The sequence below is a fragment of the Telmatherina bonti genome (assembly GCF_933228915.1).
Source record: "Telmatherina bonti genome assembly, chromosome: 3".
NCBI lineage: Eukaryota > Metazoa > Chordata > Actinopteri > Atheriniformes > Telmatherinidae > Telmatherina > Telmatherina bonti.
Window position 1 is genome coordinate 6553019 of NC_136621.1, and position 19007 is coordinate 6572025.

A 19007-nucleotide genomic window follows, 5' to 3' on the forward strand; every position below is an offset into this window, starting at 1 on the left:
AATGAAATTATAAAGCAGATCAGTCTTCAGCCACATTTTATGTCTCAAAACAGGAAAAAAAAGGAAAAACTCATCAGAGATACGTTTATAAACTGCCATATTCATCATCATCCAAGTAATGAGTAATAAGTTGGAAACCAGTTGTAACTGGTGTTTTTGACCAGTCCGAGGCGGTTCCTCTGATGACCACCAGGTGATGGAGAACCTGTTCTTCATCCCTCTGGAACCTGCTGATCCTACAACTTCAGATTTTTACCACAAGTTTTATTAAATGAAACCTGAAGACATTATTTCTTTTCACTTGGTCCTGAGGGATCAGTTTCTGTTGCTATGGAGACGGGGTTGGTAAGACTCGGGAATCACATCAAAAACTAGACAAACTCGACATGGATCTCAGAAGATTGGTCTTTTAGTCTTTGGAACTTGCTCTGAGCCTGATCAAGACCCCCAGTATACCCTGATCAGGACTAGATCCTGTCCTTCATCACGCATGCATCACATGTGGTGGTCTTCAACAAACTTCTACAGAACCTGATGACAACCGGATCCAGATATAAAGTTTCTGAAGCAGGAGACATGTAAAACATGCAGGAACCAGGACCAGGACCAGGACTAGGTTCAGGACCTGGACCAGGACCAGGACCAGAACCTGGACCAGGACCAGGACTAGAACCTGGACCAGGTTCAGGACCAGGACCAGGACCAGGACCAGGACCAGGACCAGAACCTGGACCAGGACCAGGTTCAGGACCTGGACCAGGACCAGGACCAGGACCAGGACCAGGACCAGGACCAGGACCAGGTTCAGGACCAGGACCAGGACCAGGACCAGAACCTGGACCAGGACCAGGTTCAGGACCAGGACCAGGACCAGGACCAGGACCAGGACCAGGACCAGGACCAGGACCAGACAGGACTACAGTGTTTCCCCTACACTGACCCAGTCCTGACATGAGCCGAAGGACCCCACATGTCGTTATGTATGGAGTCTGTAGCTGCTGATAAGCTGCTTTATATTCTACCAGCTGAACAGACATGTTGAACAGTAAACGCTACAAATGGTTAATTGGCGCTAGCGCTACCGTAGGCTAATGAAGTTGACACTGGCTAGCTTAAACAATGCAGGCTGTCATAAACACAGAGTAATGTGTTTATGACAGCCTGCACTCGGGATTGGTATGTGTCCCCCGTAAGCCGTCCGTGTTACCCTCGGTTACCAGGGGAATCACTGGCACCGTGTTGTCAGTTCCTACGAATCGGAGGCCTGCTGACGGTCCTCTTTATGAGTCACTGAATAAAATAATAAAACATGAGAACTCCTGCAGATGACAGCCTGGTGGAATCGGTTCAGCTGGGCAGGAAAGACCAAATCTGTTGTCACGCTAAACTTTACTGAAGCAAACCACCTGGACAACGTGCAGTCACAGCAGCTGCCCACTCGGGGGCCTAAATAACTACTGACCAAGAAGCAGGAAGGCAAAGAAAATCATTGATTGGCCAGGATGGAACCCACCTCGTTCAAAATCAATGAAAAATGAAGCAACAATAAATTCCTGCAGTCTGGTTTCTGATTTTTCTTTGGTTCGGATCTGATCGTCTTTGCTGCTCAAATAAAGGACAGACAGATCAAGGCGTATTTTACCTTTATTCTTCTTCTGATGCTACATTTTGAATAACAATGAATATATTCATATTTTAGAGTATAAGCCGTCATCAGGTTAATTTTGCTAACAGACAACAGTTATTTATTTATTGACTCTCTCAGGATGTTTTCTTGTCTCAGAGACATTTTACACAACTGATGAACTTTTACTGATGTGCTTACCTGCTTCGGAGGAAACAAACACAATTAAATCTGCTGAAAATGGAAACAAATCATCTGCAGACGGTTTGTTTTTACTGCCGTATGAAGTTTGGTAAAATAAGTAATGTACTAAACCAGCTCCTAAACCAAACCCACATCAACGGTTAGTTTCTCCTATTTTTTGTCTAAAAATGTCAAATATCTGTTTCCTTTTCGAGGGGTCGGGGACTGTCTCTCTCACATGAAAAGGTCTGAAAAACAGACCTCAGGGGTCTGTTTTTCTTTTCGATCTGTTCTGATCCAGCTTCCGAACAGCCATCATGTCGTGTGAATATTCATGAGATAATAAAGACAAGTTTTTATTCTAAAAAAATACAGCATGCAAAACAATTTTAAAAAATCGAGAAGATGACATTAAAAGAGAAAAAAGATTCTGGATATGCAGAATAACAACTTAATATGTAAATGAAAGTGAATAAATCACAGTTGGAAGAGACAAAGAACCAATGAAGAGAGGAAGAAAAGCAGCAGCTGATGGAGTGAAGAGGAGGAAAGAGTACAGTACCTTTAACTCTAATGTCCGGATTGTGAGCTTTGTGAAGGAAGGATAAAGGAAGAGAAGAAGAAGATAGATAGGAAGAAAGAGAGAACAGAAAACAGTTAAAAAAGAGAGAAATAAAACAGAAAACAGCAGATCGTGGACGTGTTTAGTGCTAACACATCCTGGATGAGCTGGTTGGAACTCAGAGGATGGATGGAGGAGACATTCAGCTCCTCCATGGACTCATCCCTCAGTTATCTCTCCTCAGGTCTGATCAGACCCGTCTGTCCCAGGATTTCCTTTCTGAATGTTCTGGATAGGGACGCGAATGACTGACAGCTGCTGCGTCCTCCATAATTATCCCTAAAATCCTGATTGGCAGGAGGAACCTAAACGCATCCAGGACATGATTCAGTTTTTTTTCCACACAACTTGGTCACCAGGTCCTTGTGAAGGTCAGAGGATGAAGATGTTTTCTAGTTCAGTTTGTTTAGACTATCATTAGTATAGTACTGGTTATCTGGTCTGTTGGTCTGCTGGTTAACTGTATTTTATCTGCTGTTTAACTGGTTTTGTGCTTAGCTGGTTAGCTGTCTGTGAAGTGTAACAGAAGCAGGTGAAGCTGAAAGAACTCCACCGGCTCATTGTGAGACAGAAGAGCTGAAGATGGAAAAATGAAATCAGTAAAATCTCCTCTGAGTCGTCATGGAGATCATCCTCCTGTTAGCAGAGGAGAGGAGGTGTAGAGGTGAGGAGGGAAGGAAGGAGAACGGTGGACACATCGCTGCTAGATGCTGATGAAGAAACGACAAATAAAAGATGATGGTCGTCTCCAGCCTGGCAGTTTTCTACAGTCATGTGACGACGTCATGTGACGACATGATGTGACAAAATGATGTGACGACATGATGCGACGACATGATGTGACAACATCATGTGACGACATCATGTGATGACGTCATGTGACAACGTCAAGTGACGACATCATCATGTGACGACATCATGTGACGACGTCATGTGACGACATGATGTGACAAAATGATGTGACGACATGATGCGACGACATGATGTGACAACATCATGTGACGACATCATGTGATGACGTCATGTGACAACGTCAAGTGACGACATCATCATGTGACGACATCATGTGATGACGTCATGTGACAACGTCAAGTGACGACATCATCATGTGACGACATCATGTGATGACGTCATGTGACAACGTCAAGTGACGACATCATCATGTGACGACATCATGTGACGACGTCATGTGACGACATGATGTGACAACGTCATGTGACAACGTCAAGTGACGACATCATCATGTGACGACATCATCATGTGACGAGCAACACACCCGCCTGTGTTTTCTAACGTGCAGGATGATGACGTTGGTTCAGGTTGAGGATGGAAACATAAATGAAGACGTGACAAGTTTCATCTCCATCGTACAACCGGAGCCGTGTTCCAGACATGGTTCTACATTCGGTCTGAACGTACAGTGAAAGTCATGCGTGTCCACTCACCGATGTTGCAGTGCTCCCCCGTCCATCCCTGGTCACACTCACACTTCCCGTCCTTACACACTCCGTTCTTGCTGCAGAGCGGATGGCAGGCCTTCTGGTCGCACACGGTTCCCGTCCAGCCGTCCTCGCAGCGACACACCCCGCCGTAGCACATGCCATGGCTGCCACAGTCCACTTCACACACCTCTGTCAGACAGACAAACAGCGTGATGAGCTCAGGAAACACGCTGCACATGGAGAAGAGGAGAATCCTGAAACCTGCAGACTCGTGTTCATACACACAGACCCGATAAACGCCACTTAAACCCAAACACAGAAGCAGCAGCTAGCAGCCGAAGCAGAGAAAAGTAGGACAATATGAAGCTGAAACATTGTGAGACGAAGTCTGAATGAAGCAGCAGCATCAATGTGACACTTACGTCTGTCAACCTGATGACAGCTGTCAACATGATGACAGCTGTCAACATGTCTTCTCTGATTGGTCCGTTCTGTATCAGCTGAAGGCCAACATTAAGAAAAATCTACCTCACTTTGAAAAAGTAAAATCTGCCAAATGGCTGGAGGGAATTTCATCACTGGTGTGAACATTCCTGTTGACACAGATTCCATAAGAAATATTGTTGTGCGAATTAAAGTTCAACTCTTTTCCACCGAACAGCTCTGACAGACGGCTCCAGCATCATCTGGATCTTTGCACCGGAGGTCTGGAATCTTTCCATCCAAATGACTATTTTCCCTCAGTCCAGATAAACACAACTCAACCTGCAGATGACCTTTTGAAAAAATGACAAGTGACCATTTGCTGGTAAATATCTACGAAAGGAAAGCTGCTGGTTTCAGGAACCACAATCTTCTACTGTCTTGGGCTTGAAAAGAAAAACATAAAACTCTTGTAAAAAGATGATATCTTCCTTTTGGGATGTAGATATTTTCGGAAAAGTGTGCAGAAAAAAACCCCCCAAAAAAAGCTGTAGTTTCCGGTTTGACAACAAGAGTAACAGATGTAGAAATCCAGTGTGTTTATTAAACTGCTAAAACCTTCATTTGTTTTGACATTTTATTTAAAAACATTAGTTGGTTCTTTTTTTTTTTGCCAATGCCACTAAGAGCCATTATGGAGATCTGGAGCCGGAGGTTTGAGACCCCGCCAGAGGCAGGGAAGAAGAATCCTTTATCTGATAGACATCTGGTGCAGAAATCTGGAAAATAACTGCACATATGATGGAGTTTATAGCATAATTAATGTCCCCATCAGTCACTTCCAACACAGCAGTTTAAACTCTGTTTACTGTTTCTGTAAACAAACATGACTGCATCTCATCTACGTCGCCTCTCCAGGCATCTAATTTACCTCCTGCTGAGTCTTTACATCAGTAAATTATAATCTACAGGAAGGAAACTGTTAACTCTCCACCGAGGCAAACCTCCTCAGCTTTTATTAGTGCTGAGATTGTAAATACATGACGAAGAAGCTGATGTTCTCTGAGTTTTACGCCATCAGACTGTTGTATTTGAACATTGTAGCAGCAGGTCTGCAGCAGCTGATCCAGACTACGTCTAATCCCAGCATCACATCCGCATCAGACAAACCAGAATGACTCCGTTTAGTTCTTTACTGACTGAAAAGCTTCATCTGACGCTACACTGGATGAATCCGCTCTGCATATGGAGCGGGAATCCGGTGCAGAGCTGGGAGGGGTCTGAGCGGACCCCTCCAGGATGGACGGTGGTCCAGGCTAACATGCTCACACTCACACCTGCCACATAGAGAGGAAGTCAGATTTTACATTCAGTTATTAAATGTGAGCTAATAAACGTCAGAGATCCACACTGTCTGCAGGGAACAATATTTTTATGATCCATCTGCAGTGATTCTGTGAAGCGTTTGCATCCAACCTGGAGGAGGTGGCGTTGGACAGCTGACTGCTGGAGCTCTGAGCCTTCATTTTCTATATGGCTTAGTCCAAATCAGGGTCTCAGGGGCTGCAGCGAAAGGCAGGTACACCTGGACGGCTCACCTGTCCATCAAAGTGCATCTAATACAACTTTAACTTTTTTATTTTAAAAAGAGATTAGAAAGTTTTTCTATTTGCTCAGAAGGAGTGGATGGTTTTGTTTCACAGATTGCTCCTGCATCGGACTCCATCAACGGAGTCTAAGTCCAAGACTCTCCGGCAGAATACCTCACAAGCTACAGTACGTATGCTGATGATTCTGCACGCACCGGCTGGCAACCTGCAGCAGCTTAACAAAGGCCTTCAGGACCGCTGAGCATTGCGTCTGCTTGGGTTTCTGAAAACAGGCTGAAATTAAAGCAAGTCTGTTATATACGAGAATAAACACGCAAGTTTCAGACCACGATCACCAAAAACCAGCCAGCAAAGCATGCTGTGATGCATAGAGCCACGTCATATCGGAACAAACTACCAGTACGTCTAACACAGATTACCAGTAAGGCACGGTTTTCACTGCAATAAGACAAAAAGCAGAAACTGTGAGCTGTAATGATGAGACGGACCAACTGAAAGTTGATCACTTTTATTGCACTTGTTGTGGCATCACAGGTTTGTGTGATGGTATATCAGAATGTAAGGTTTTAGTATGTATCTTTTCTAGAAACAGAAGCAGTTACAAGTTAAACTGCCTCAACTGGAAGAAGGACGAGAGTTTTTTCAGCATGTCCAAGTCACCTGTCAGTGTTAGTTTAGCTAGTTTAGCTTTCAGAGTGTCTATGAAAGAATCAGCTTTGCTAATATCTGATAATGACGATGGTTTTGACATGAGTACACTCAGCAGAAGAGCCCGAGGCAGCAGAAATAAACAGCACATACACTTATCTCCTGTGTTTGCTGCTTGACATGCCATCTGTTACTGATCTGCATTCCTCCTCCAGTCTCACCTCCTTTCTGCATCACTGCCATCACTTAAGCTCTGCCACTGTCTTTATCTTCAACACCACCAGAACAAAGACAGACCTTCTCAGAAAACAGATAACGCTGATAACACCGGAGCCGTGTCGTCAAATGCCAAAAAACAAGCTGATGCGGTTACAAGTCACCGCTTCAGGCCATGAAACAGAGTCAGAGCTGATAGGAAGGCGCGACGGATGGAGGAAGTCAGCATGTTTTATTTTAAAATGCTGCAGTGGAGGTAAACAATCACAAGAGATTGTTTATTTATCAGATCCGAAGTAATGCAGAATTATTCCTTATTGATAACAGAGGCTAAAGCCAGCAGAAAGGCTGCGAAGGGTCTGCTTTGTTTAAACCGCGATGAATTACATACAAACAATAATACATTTAACTGCATCGATAATGTTTTACGAGATGAAAGAAGAGTTCATTTAAAAGTTTGATCAAAGATTGTTTTTTTCCTGTGAAACAACAAACTGCTTTGCAACATTTGAACAGCAGCAGGTGTCGTGCATCTGGAACACCTGCAGCAGCTCTGCAGCACCTGCTGCAGGTGTTATGAGTGTGGCAGCTTCTGTGCACGTGGCTCCGCCTCCTTTCATGAGTCCGCTGCAGCAGGAACCTTCGGCGTGCAGTTTGGGTGTCAGAGGATGTCATTAAACCAGACACCTTCGTGTTCCCTGCTGTCTGATCCAGGACGTCCAGCCTGGGTTTGCTGTTATGTTGCTGCAGAGACTCTGGATCATCAGTGATGCACACAGTCACGTGCACGATGCTCACGCATCACAGCATGGTGGTAGAAATGCTACTCGTGGGTATGAATAAAGTTTTCCAGAAACGTTCCATACAGTTAACAGAATATTGTCCAGGCAGTTTTCTGTCTGGACATTTCTGGTTTGCCACGAACATCTTCCTAAAGCCTATTGATAAATAACGTTTACACACACCTAAAGAGCAGTCTGGCCCGGTCCAGTTCTGGTCGCAGGTGCAGGTGCTGGTTTCTGCGTTGTAGGTTCCGTGTCCAGTGCACTGGTCAGGACACATGGCCTTGGCGATCTCACAGCTGGCTCCGCCCCATCCTGGCTGACAGTGGCACTCGCCATGAATACACACCCCATGAGCTGAACAGCTGGGGTCGATGCAGTCCACTGGAGACAGACGGAGGAGGTCATAAATTACCAAACGGTGCACATTTGGTAGATCGCAGCACCATGAATTATAGGAGAGAAGACTCACAGTACTTACCTTCCTCACAGTTTTCACCCTTATAACCGGTATTACAGATGCAGCCGCCCATGATGCATATCCCATGTCCTCCACAGTGGATGTCGATGCACTGATTGGACGGGACGTCGCATTCGGTGCCTTTCCAGCCGCTGTAGCACTGGCAGCGGCCGCGGGAGTACTGGCCATTCCCACTGCATAGCACTGGGCACGAAGCTGCATCAGACAAGCACAAAGAGACAGTTCACTCACTTATACTTACTTTATAGACCTGCAAGATCACCCCGAAGCTACCGGGTTCCCACTCAGTCACCGTCTATTTGTGCCGCACAAATTATTTACTGCACATGGAGTCATACTCTCCAGACAGTTAATGTCACTTTCTCCGGCATGTGTGAGCAGAGACGAGCAGGCTGCCATGTTTCTTTAAGGTCTCAGTATGGATTCATTTGGTGAAACGTGATTGATGAATCTTATTTTAATTACCCAGCCTCTGCGGGCGGAACATTGTTTGTGTTTGTTCTTTTACCTCTGGAACAGTCAGGCCGTAGAAATCCAGGGAAACAGTGGCATACTCCAGAGAGACAGTCTCCATTTCCGTGACAATTCTGAGGACACTCCATAATTGACTCTGATTATGAGCAAGAGAAAGAAAGCAAGAGAGAGAGAGGTGGTTGAAAAGAATAGAACAGAAATGTGACTGAATAACTTCAGCACAAAGTCACATAAAGTGCTGAACACAAACACACACAGTGGCTGCATTTACTGCCAATCACCACATCTCAACATCCAATTACACCATTAAACTGTAAGTCAATTTGATTATTAATTTCCGTAGAATATGCTCACACTGGCCCTCATTTATCAAACGGACGTGGAAATGAGAGCAAATCTGATCGCGGGAATGATCTTATGATTGGATTGACGTTGGTATCTGACCAATCCTGTGCGAGCACAGAAACACAACATGAAAGAGGATCACAAAGGCGGCCCATAACCTCACTGTTGTAGGAGGCTGAGGTAGGAATAAATTCTCAATACGTTACCAATATGTACCCTAGACTGACGTTTTATTCTTCTTTGGCTAGTAGCCCACACCTGATAACGGAAAGTCCCAATTCTTTACTTTAGTGGTGAGAGATTTAAGCTTCCACCGAAAAGCCTGAGATGCAGCAGCACACAGACCCAACTGCAGGAGGAAGAGGCAGCAGGAGGCAGATGGGGCTGGAATAAGGTTTTAATGTGAAAAGCTAAACACTGGTGGCAGAAAACAAAGTTGCAGGTTTAGTATGAGATCCAGAAAGAGAAGATTTGTTATCTGGAACTGAGAAATGCAAAACCATCTTTCTTTTCTGACATCACTGCAAAGAACAGCAAAAATGTTAAGTCTTGTTCGGTCCTGTTGACAGGCTAACTATTTCTCCTGTATCAGGATCCCGGGAGTCTATCCAACTGGGTCTGGAATAACCCCACAACTTCTACCCAACCAGAACTGGAATAACCCCACAACTTCTACCCAACCAGAACTAGAATAACCCCACAACTTCTACCCAACCAGAACTGGAATAACCCCACAACTTCTACCCAACCAGAACTGGAATAACCCCACAACTTCTAGCCAACCAGAACTGGAACAACCCCACAACTTCTACCCAACCAGAACTAGAGTAACCCCACAACTTCTACCCAACAGGACTGGAACAACCCCACAACTTCTACCCAACCAGAACTGGAATAATCCCAGAACTTCTACTCAAACAGAACTGGAACAACCCCACAACTTCTACCCAACCAGAACTGGAATAACCCCATAACTTCTACCCAACCAGAACTGGAATAACCCCACAACTTCTACCCAACCAGAACTGGAATAACCCCACAACTTCTAGCCAACCAGAACTGCAATAACCCCACAACTTCTACCCAACCAGAACTAGAGTAACCCCACAACTTCTACCCAACAGGACTGGAACAACCCAACAACTTCTACCCAACCAGAACTGGAATAATCCCAGAACTTCTACTCAAACAGAACTGGAATAACCCCAGAACTTCTACCCAACCAGAACTGGAATAACCCCACAACTTCTACCCAAACAGAACTGGAATAACCCCACAACTTCTACCCAACCAGAACTGGAATAACCTAGAACGTCTACCCAACCAGAACTGGAATAACCCCAGACCTTTTACCCAACCAGAACTGGAACAACCCCACAACTTCTACCCAAACAGAACTGGAATAAATCCAGAACGTCTACTCAAACCGAACTGGAATAACCCCACAACTTCTACCCATCCAGAACTGGAATAACCCCACAACTTCTAGCCAACCAGAACTGGAACAACCCCACAACTTCTACCCAACCAGAACTAGAGTAACCCCACAACTTCTACCCAACAGGACTGGAACAACCCCACAACTTCTACCCAACCAGAACTGGAATAATCCCAGAACTTCTACTCAAACAGAACTGGAATAACCCCACAACTTCTACCCAACCAGAACTGGAATAACCCCACAACTTCTACCCAACAGGACTGGAACAACCCCACAACTTCTACCCAACCAGAACTGGAATAATCCCAGAACTACCCAAACAGAATTGGAATAACCCCACAACTTCTACCCAACCAGAACTGGAATAACCCCATAACTTCTACCCAACCAGAACTGGAATAACCCCACAACTTCTACCCAACCAGAACTGGAATAACCCCACAACTTCTAGCCAACCAGAACTGCAATAACCCCACAACTTCTACCCAACCAGAACTAGAGTAACCCCACAACTTCTACCCAACAGGACTGGAACAACCCAACAACTTCTACCCAACCAGAACTGGAATAATCCCAGAACTTCTACTCAAACAGAACTGGAATAACCCCAGAACTTCTACCCAACCAGAACTGGAATAACCCCACAACTTCTACCCAACCAGAACTGGAATAACCTAGAACGTCTACCCAACCAGAACTGGAATAACCCCAGAACTTTTACCCAACCAGAACTGGAATAACCCCACAACTTCTACCCAAACAGAACTGGAATAAATCCAGAACGTCTACTCAAACCGAACTGGAATAACCCCACAACTTCTACCCATCCAGAACTGGAATAACCCCACAACTTCTAGCCAACCAGAACTGGAACAACCCCACAACTTCTACCCAACCAGAACTAGAGTAACCCCACAACTTCTACCCAACAGGACTGGAACAACCCCACAACTTCTACCCAACCAGAACTGGAATAATCCCAGAACTTCTACTCAAACAGAACTGGAATAACCCCACAACTTCTACCCAACCAGAACTGGAATAACCCCACAACTTCTACCCAACAGGACTGGAACAACCCCACAACTTCTACCCAACCAGAACTGGAATAACCCAGAACGTCTACCCAACCAGAACTGGAATAACCCCAGAACTTTTACCCAACCAGAACTGGAATAACCCCACAACTTCTACCCAAACAGAACTGGAATAACTCCAGAACGTCTAGTCAAACAGAACTGGAATAACCCCAGAACTTCTACCCAACCAGAACTGGAATAACCCCACAACTTCTACCCAACCAGAACTGGAATAACCCCAGAACTACCCAAACAGAATTGGAATAACCCCAGAACTACCCAAACAGAACTGGAATAACCCCAGAACTTCTACCTAACTGGGTCTGAAACAATCCAGACCGATTCCTGAGATGTGAACAATATATCCCATTCCAGGCTACAAATTATTACTGTAAGTCAGTAAAGACTTATTCCAGACCAGTTACAGATGACATATCTCTGATCCAACGTTGTCCTTCAGTAGAAAATGATCCCAATAAACTAATAAGAGTCCAGTAGAACCAGTCCATCCATAAAAACCTGCTCATAAGACAGACAAAATGCTTTGCATCTGTATTTTGTTTAGAGATCCCAATAATTCCAGTACGTATATGTGCATAGACCAGTTTTCATGATTCCTGAATGTCTGCTGAACCAGTCAAAGCGTTTCATTGTCATAATGAAACCAATTTATTTCATGTTGAGAAAAACTTGACCTTCCCAAACACCCAGAGTCTTCACCTGTCTTAACTTCATCACGCCAAACCAACAGCTTTAGGATTAATTCACATTCCTGCATTGACTTAGACGTGGCTCACCGATGATGATGGTGTTGTAGGACACTTGCTCTGTGTTACGTCCATCGTTGTAAAATGCCAGATGCCAGATGCCCGTGTCCAGATACTGGATGAAGCCGGCCTCATGCACATTGACAGAGCGTGTGTGTCGACTTCCTCTGCTGGACTCTTCCTCAGGAAAAGCAGCCAGGTGTGCAAATACCAGGTCTGAATCACTGAGTGATCGTTTGTCTTTGGAAATGAGACGACTACCATCCAGCAGCTCCACAAAGTCGTACTGAAAGACAGTAAAAAGAAAAACCCTGTAAACATCCGAAAGTCGTACTGAGGCACAATAAAGGATAAATGGCACATATAAAAAAATTTCGGAACCTGCGTTGGCACAATTTCCTGGTATGCCGATTACACTGATTCAATTATAGATTAAAATGTGATCAAATCAAAATTAATTAATTACATTATTTATTTATATATATGTGTGTGTAAGTATGTATACATATATAGTATGCAGTACAGAAACAGGAAATGAGACAACAAATGAGAAAAAAAGGAATTGAAAACATTAGAACAAATAGAAATAATGGAGAAGAGAGATTTTAAACATTAATCTGAATATATTTACAATCTAAGTGGTGCTTATGTGTGAAAAGATAAACGCTTCCACAGGTTTGAAGCAGCTGCTGCAGGAATTCAATCAGTTCTGCATTTTTTATGTAGATATAAGAGAAAACGTCTGATTGAGCGCAGAGCTCCTCCAGGACTGGATGTGATAAGATCTGTTCAGCAAAATGGAGCCAAGCCATTAAAAACTTTAAAAGTCAGCAGTAAATATATGTATGTATGTGTGTGCATGTGTGTGTGTGTGTGTATGGGAGCTCTGGAAATGATGTGTTCATTTAATTAATGAGAGTAAAAAGAGGAAAGCTGATAAATTACACGATGAGGTTATATGACTTCCTTTTTTCCTTTTAGATCCTGATTTTTCCATCTCCTCTCATCCGTGTCCAGACATTCTGCATCACACACGTCTGGAAAAGTTTAAGAAACATACAGTGCATCTTGTGCTTGGGGTTCGGGTAAACTACCTGTGTATGTGATGGTGGTAGCCCTTTGCGTCCATACACCCCGACCAGAGCATCCTTTTGGACAGATATGTTGAATTTGAAGAACTGTGGTTGCTCAATGTAGAGCTGTGACCTCCAGAAGACACCTTGGAAAAGGAGGAAAGGAGGAAGCATCCAATATATGTGTCAACTGGGTTTACATAAGAACTAATCACAGCTCAATACACTTTTATTCTACAACTTGATTTATTTTGTTTAAAGAAAAGAAAAAAACCCACAAAACATCATTCTATCTCCTCCATTTACAAACAGTGTATCTATGAACCATTACTGGTAGTCGATGTCAGTCAGTGGTTGGGTTGAAAGTCAAACAACAGGCTGGAGCTCTTCATTTACATGCTGTTTACGTCTGTTAACACGCAACATGACAAGGAACATGAGAACATGCTACAACAGGGATCTGCAAGCCGGGTCCTCAAGGGCCGCTTTTAGATATGTACCTGCTGCAACACAGCTGATTCTGAGCTTAACGGCTCAGCGATTCAACAGCTGTGTCTCAGTTTAGGGTCTATGAACTCCATGACCAGTCTGGTTGGTAGACTATGGAGTTCCCTGTTTTATTTCCTACATAGTTCTCGCTACCGTAGCGGCTTACCGTTGGTAACATGAGACAGCCAACCTAGCCTTACCACTGTGCTCCAGCTCCTTGTTGCCTAGCAACTGAAGATGTGACAAAAAAGTTTAATAATAAAGTCATTCTGATTCTTCCCGGGAGAATCAGGTAGATTTACATTCTGAAACACAGTTTTACTTTCATTTCTTTTCATTTGTTTCTTCCTTCCTTAAAACCGCCGGTAGAAATTAAACAACTTACACAAAAAACAAAAACAATCCAGGAATATCAAACCTTAGACAATATGCTTCGTTTGGCTTCGTTACATTTGAACTAAAGTCAGGTAAATCAACAAAACGTAGCTACTTCTCCTCACTTGTCTGCTGCTCCTAAACCGCTGGTTAACTGGTTCTGTGTGGGTACAACTCTGGTTCTGGTTCTGTGTGGGTACAACTCTGGTTCTGGTTCTGTGTGGGTACAACTCTGGTTCTGGTTCTGGTTCTGTGTGGGTACAACTCTGGTTCTGGTTCTGTGTGGGTATAACTCTGGTTCTGGTTCTGGTTCTGTGTGGGTACAACTCTGGTTCTGGTTCTGTGTGGGTACAACTCTGGTTCTGGTTCTGTGTGGGTACAACTCTGGTTCTGGTTCTGGTTCTGTGTGGGTACAACTCTGGTTCTGGTTCTGTGTGGGTACAACTCTGGTTCTGGTTCTGGTTCTGTGTTGGTACAACTCTGGTTCTGGTTCTGTGTGGGTACAACTCTGGTTCTGGTTCTGGTTCGGTTTGGGTACAACTCTGGTTCTGGTTCTGGTTCTGTTTGGGTACAACTTTGGTTCCGGTTCTGTGTGGGAACAACTCTGGTTCTGGTTCTGTGTGGGTACAACTCTGGTTCTGGTTCTGGTTCTGTGTGGGTACAACTCTGGTTCTGGTTCTGTGTGGGTATAACTCTGGTTCTGGTTCTGTGTGGGTACAACTCTGGTTCTGGTTCTGGTTCTGTGTGGGTACAACTCTGGTTCTGGTTCTGGTTCTGTTTGGGTACAACTCTGGTTCCGGTTCTGTGTGGGAATAACTCTGGTTCTGGTTCTGTGTGGGTACAACTCTGGTTCTGGTTCTGGTTCTGTGTGGGAACAACTCTGGTTCTGGTTCTGGTTCTGTGTGGGTACAACTCTGGTTCTGGTTCTGGTTCTGTGTGGGAACAACCATGGTTCCGGTTCTGTGTGGGAACAACTCTGGTTCTGGTTCTGTGTGGGTACAACTCTGGTTCTGGTTCTGGTTCTGTGTGGGAACAACTCTGGTTCTGGTTCTGGTTCTGTTTGGGTACAACTCTGGTTCCGGTTCTGTGTGGGAACAACTCTGGTTCTGGTTCTGTGTGGGTACAACTCTGGTTCTGGTTCTGTGTGGGAACAACTCTGGTTCTGGTTCTGGTTCTGTGTGGGAACAACCATGGTTCTGGTTCTGTGTGGGTACAACTCTGGTTCTGGTTCTGGTTCTGTGTGGGAACAACCATGGTTCTGGTTCTGTGTGGGTACAACTCTGGTTCTGGTTCTGGTTCTGTGTGGGTACAACTCTGGTTCTGGTTCTGTGTGGGAACAACTCTGGTTCTGGTTCTGGTTCTGTGTGGGAACAACCATGGTTCTGGTTCTGTGTGGGTACAACTCTGGTTCTGGTTCTGGTTCTGTGTGGGTACAACTCTGGTTCTGGTTCTGTGTGGGAACAACTCTGGTTCTGGTTCTGGTTCTGTGTGGGAACAACCATGGTTCTGGTTCTGTGTGGGTACAACTCTGGTTCTGGTTCTGGTTCTGTGTGGGTACAACTCTGGTTCTGGTTCTGTGTGGGAACAACTCTGGTTCTGGTTCTGGTTCTGTGTGGGAACAACCATGGTTCTGGTTCTGTGTGGGTACAACTCTGGTTCTGGTTCTGGTTCTGTGTGGGTACAACTCTGGTTCTGGTTCTGTGTGGGAACAACTCTGGTTCTGGTTCTGTGTGGGAACAACCATGGTTCTGGTTCTGTGTGGGTACAACTCTGGTTCTGGTTCTGGTTCTGTTTGGGTACAACTCTGGTTCTGGAGCTTCACAAGCTGCTGAAAATAACTGATGATTTTTCATATGGTTGAAGAAACAATAAAGTCTGTTCAGTGCGGAGCTTCTTCAGGTCCAGTACAGTACTTGTTCCGGTTGCTGCTGGCAACAAGTCACAATCTTCTTGTTTTTAATTATTAAAGTTTTAATTTAAAAAACAGCTTACTACAAATAATTTTCCTCTAGGATCCATAAAGTAGTTTGATTTTATTTTTGTAAATTAATCCATCTAAAAAAAAAAACAAAAAAAACAACTCGCTAGACTAGTTTTGCCACTGATGGAAACGTTCCTACAGACTTGATACTAATTTGGTAAAAAAAAAAAAGTGTGAATTATTCAAACAAATGGCAAGTAGCCTTCCAAACGGCATCGCTGTGTAGCCGACGCAGCAGCAGCTTTAACACATTACTGCTTTGTCTGAACATCCTTCATAACAAAAACTTAAAATCATACAAAATGATTGTCTGAGTTGACAGAATGTGTTTTAACCTGGTGGGACGTCCTGTATGACTCGTCTCCCCACGTCCACCTCCCCCGTGTCGATGGTGTTGTTCTCTAGAAGAAACATCCTCCCTGTAAGAAGAGAAGCAGACACACCTGAGCATCACATGTAGCTTCTGCTGTTTGACATCTGCCTATATCCTTAACATCCAACAGTCGGTAGACTGAAGGAATGTCCTCATGACTGTTCTGATTTCATAGGACTCAGGTCTGTTCAGGATGTTTTTGCTTTGACTTTGCAACCTAAACTTCTTTTCAACATACCAATAAAACCCTTTTCAATTTAAATGTAGTATATGCGAAAGAATAAAAACCTGATCGTCGAATTAATAACATGGCTGCGTTACTTATTTAGACCTTTATTGGTGGTGGTGGTATGGTGGTACAACATGGCGGTAGAACATGGTGGTAGAACATGGAGGTAGAACATGGCAGTAGAACATGGTGGTAGAACATGGTGGTAGAACATGGCAGTAGAACATGGTGGTAGAACAGGGTGGTAGAACATGGTGGTAGAACATGGTGGTAGAACATGGAGGTAGAACATGGCAGTAGAACATGGTGGTAGAACAGGGTGGTAGAACATGGCGGTAGAACATGGTGGTAGAACATGGTGGTAGAACATGGCAGTAGAACACGGTGGTAGAACAGGGTGGTAGAACATGGTGGTAGAACATGGCGGTAGAACATGGTGGTAGAACATGGTGGTAGAACATGGAGGTAGAACATGGCAGTAGAACATGGTGGTAGAACATGGAAGTAGAACATGGAGGTAGAACATGGCGGTAGAACATGGAAGTAGAACATGGCGGTAGAACATATAGGTAGAACATGGCGGTAGAACAGGGTGGTAGAACATGGTGGTAGAACATGGAGGTAGAACATGGTGGTAGAACATGGAGGTAGAACATGGCAGTAGAACATGGTGGTAGAACATGGAAGTAGAACATGGAGGTAGAACATGGCGGTAGAACATGGAAGTAGAACATGGCGGTAGAACATATAGGTAGAACATGGCGGTAGAACAGGGTGGTAGAACAGGGTGGTAGAACATGGAGGTAGAACATGGAGGTAAAACATGGTGGTAGAACATGGAGGTAGAACATGGCAGTAGAACATGGTGGTAGAACATGGAAGTAGAACATGGAGGTAGAACATGGCGGTAGAACATGGAAGTAGAACATGGCGGTAGAACATAGAGGTAGAACATGGCGGTAGAACAGGGTGGTAGAACATGGTGGTAGAACAGGGCGGTAGAACATGGCGGTAGAACATGACGGTAGAACATGGAGGTAGGACATGGCGGTAGAATATGGCAGTAGAACATGACGGTAGAACATGGAGGTAGAACATGGCGGTAGAATATGGCGGTAGAACATGGAGGTAGAACATGACGGTTTACTGAGCTCATTTGTCAACAGAGTAAAATTTCATCCATTTGTATTTTTGCTTGATGTCACATGACCTGCATCCTTTTAAAAAAGAGCAGTTGTAACAGTTTTTCTGTCTCGTCTTTCATCAGAATCATCAGAATAAAGTAGAAACTCACCGTTGTCCGTAGACACCACAAAGGTGTTGGGGGTTGTATCTCTCCCACTTCCTCCGTTTTCAAACGCTCCGTAAGTCTCGCTGTCCTGAAGCTGCCAGTTCAGACCAAACAGGTGCATAGCTGAGGAGGAAGGTGGAGTTTAAAGTCAAGTCAAATAAAACACAAGCAGTGTTCAGTGAACGGCAGAATGGGAACGTGATGAAGGGGAGTGAGAAAGGGATGAAGAAAGGAAAAGAATAGACTAAACAAGCCTAAAGGAGGAAAGAAGTAAAGAAAACAATCTTCTCTTCCGCCAACATGTTTCTCCTCTTTCTGCCTAAATTTACATGTGAACAGCCGACAAATAGTTTGGTAGAAACATCCCAACATGCTGCTCGTTTTAATTCAGCAGGTCACGTCTCTCTTCCAACAACAGCTTTTATCTAACTGGAGAAAAAATACATGATTTAGGTTAGGGGCTCGTTGGAATGAGCCTGGATTCAAAGCTAAACTAACTCTACCAGAAATGGCAGAGAATCTGGAATGAAGCACGAGAGGGACTTTTATAGGAACATTCCCATCATTTCCACTTTATTGAGTCATTAAATTATTTAAAACCAGTAAAGTTTAAAGCACTCAGACCAGGATGAGACGCTAAATGAAAACATGTCAGGGCGTCTGTCTCGTGTCCACATGCAGGACACGTGAGGAGCAAGCGGCAACCTCTGGCGGTTCAAAGTCCCAAAAATTGCAGTTCCTTCATCATCCACTAGGGGCTCCAAATCAGAGCAAATCCCCATCAGAGTCCCATGTCAGAAAGACCAACTTCACATCAGAAATAAACATGCTTTACAGCCTGCTAGAAATTCTTTTTGGGGGTTTAACGGGTCAGGTTTATCTTCATGACAACTTGGGATGGATTTTTTTTTTTTTATAACTCCTCCATTTAGGAGTAATTTCATCAAGACATGAAGCATAATTAGGAGCATGTCCTATTGATTGACAGGTGCTAGACATCCCGCTGCATGAAGGCAGAATGTAGCACAACTGCGGTTTTTCAGCCAGTTAACAGCATGA

At 44.3% G+C, this 19007-nt stretch overlaps 1 protein-coding gene across 2 annotated transcripts in view; it reads right to left on the reverse strand.

The window, feature by feature from the left end:
- tenm3 (teneurin transmembrane protein 3) overlaps positions 1 to 19007 on the reverse strand; it is a 150742-nt gene that overhangs the window by 57295 nt on the left and 74440 nt on the right. Inside the window, exons 5-13 of one of the 2 annotated variants that reach the window (XM_079265007.1) lie at positions 17952 to 18071; positions 16391 to 16474; positions 13232 to 13356; positions 12168 to 12423; positions 8540 to 8641; positions 8032 to 8226; positions 7734 to 7934; positions 3875 to 4060; positions 2370 to 2396 (exon numbers count right to left, since the gene is read on the reverse strand). In XM_079265007.1, coding sequence (XP_079121133.1) covers positions 2370 to 2396; positions 3875 to 4060; positions 7734 to 7934; positions 8032 to 8226; positions 8540 to 8641; positions 12168 to 12423; positions 13232 to 13356; positions 16391 to 16474; positions 17952 to 18071 — 1296 coding nt within the window. The remainder of the gene's footprint in view (positions 1 to 2369; positions 2397 to 3874; positions 4061 to 7733; positions 7935 to 8031; positions 8227 to 8539; positions 8642 to 12167; positions 12424 to 13231; positions 13357 to 16390; positions 16475 to 17951; positions 18072 to 19007) is intronic. The other variant, XM_079265008.1, reaches the window with a different exon arrangement.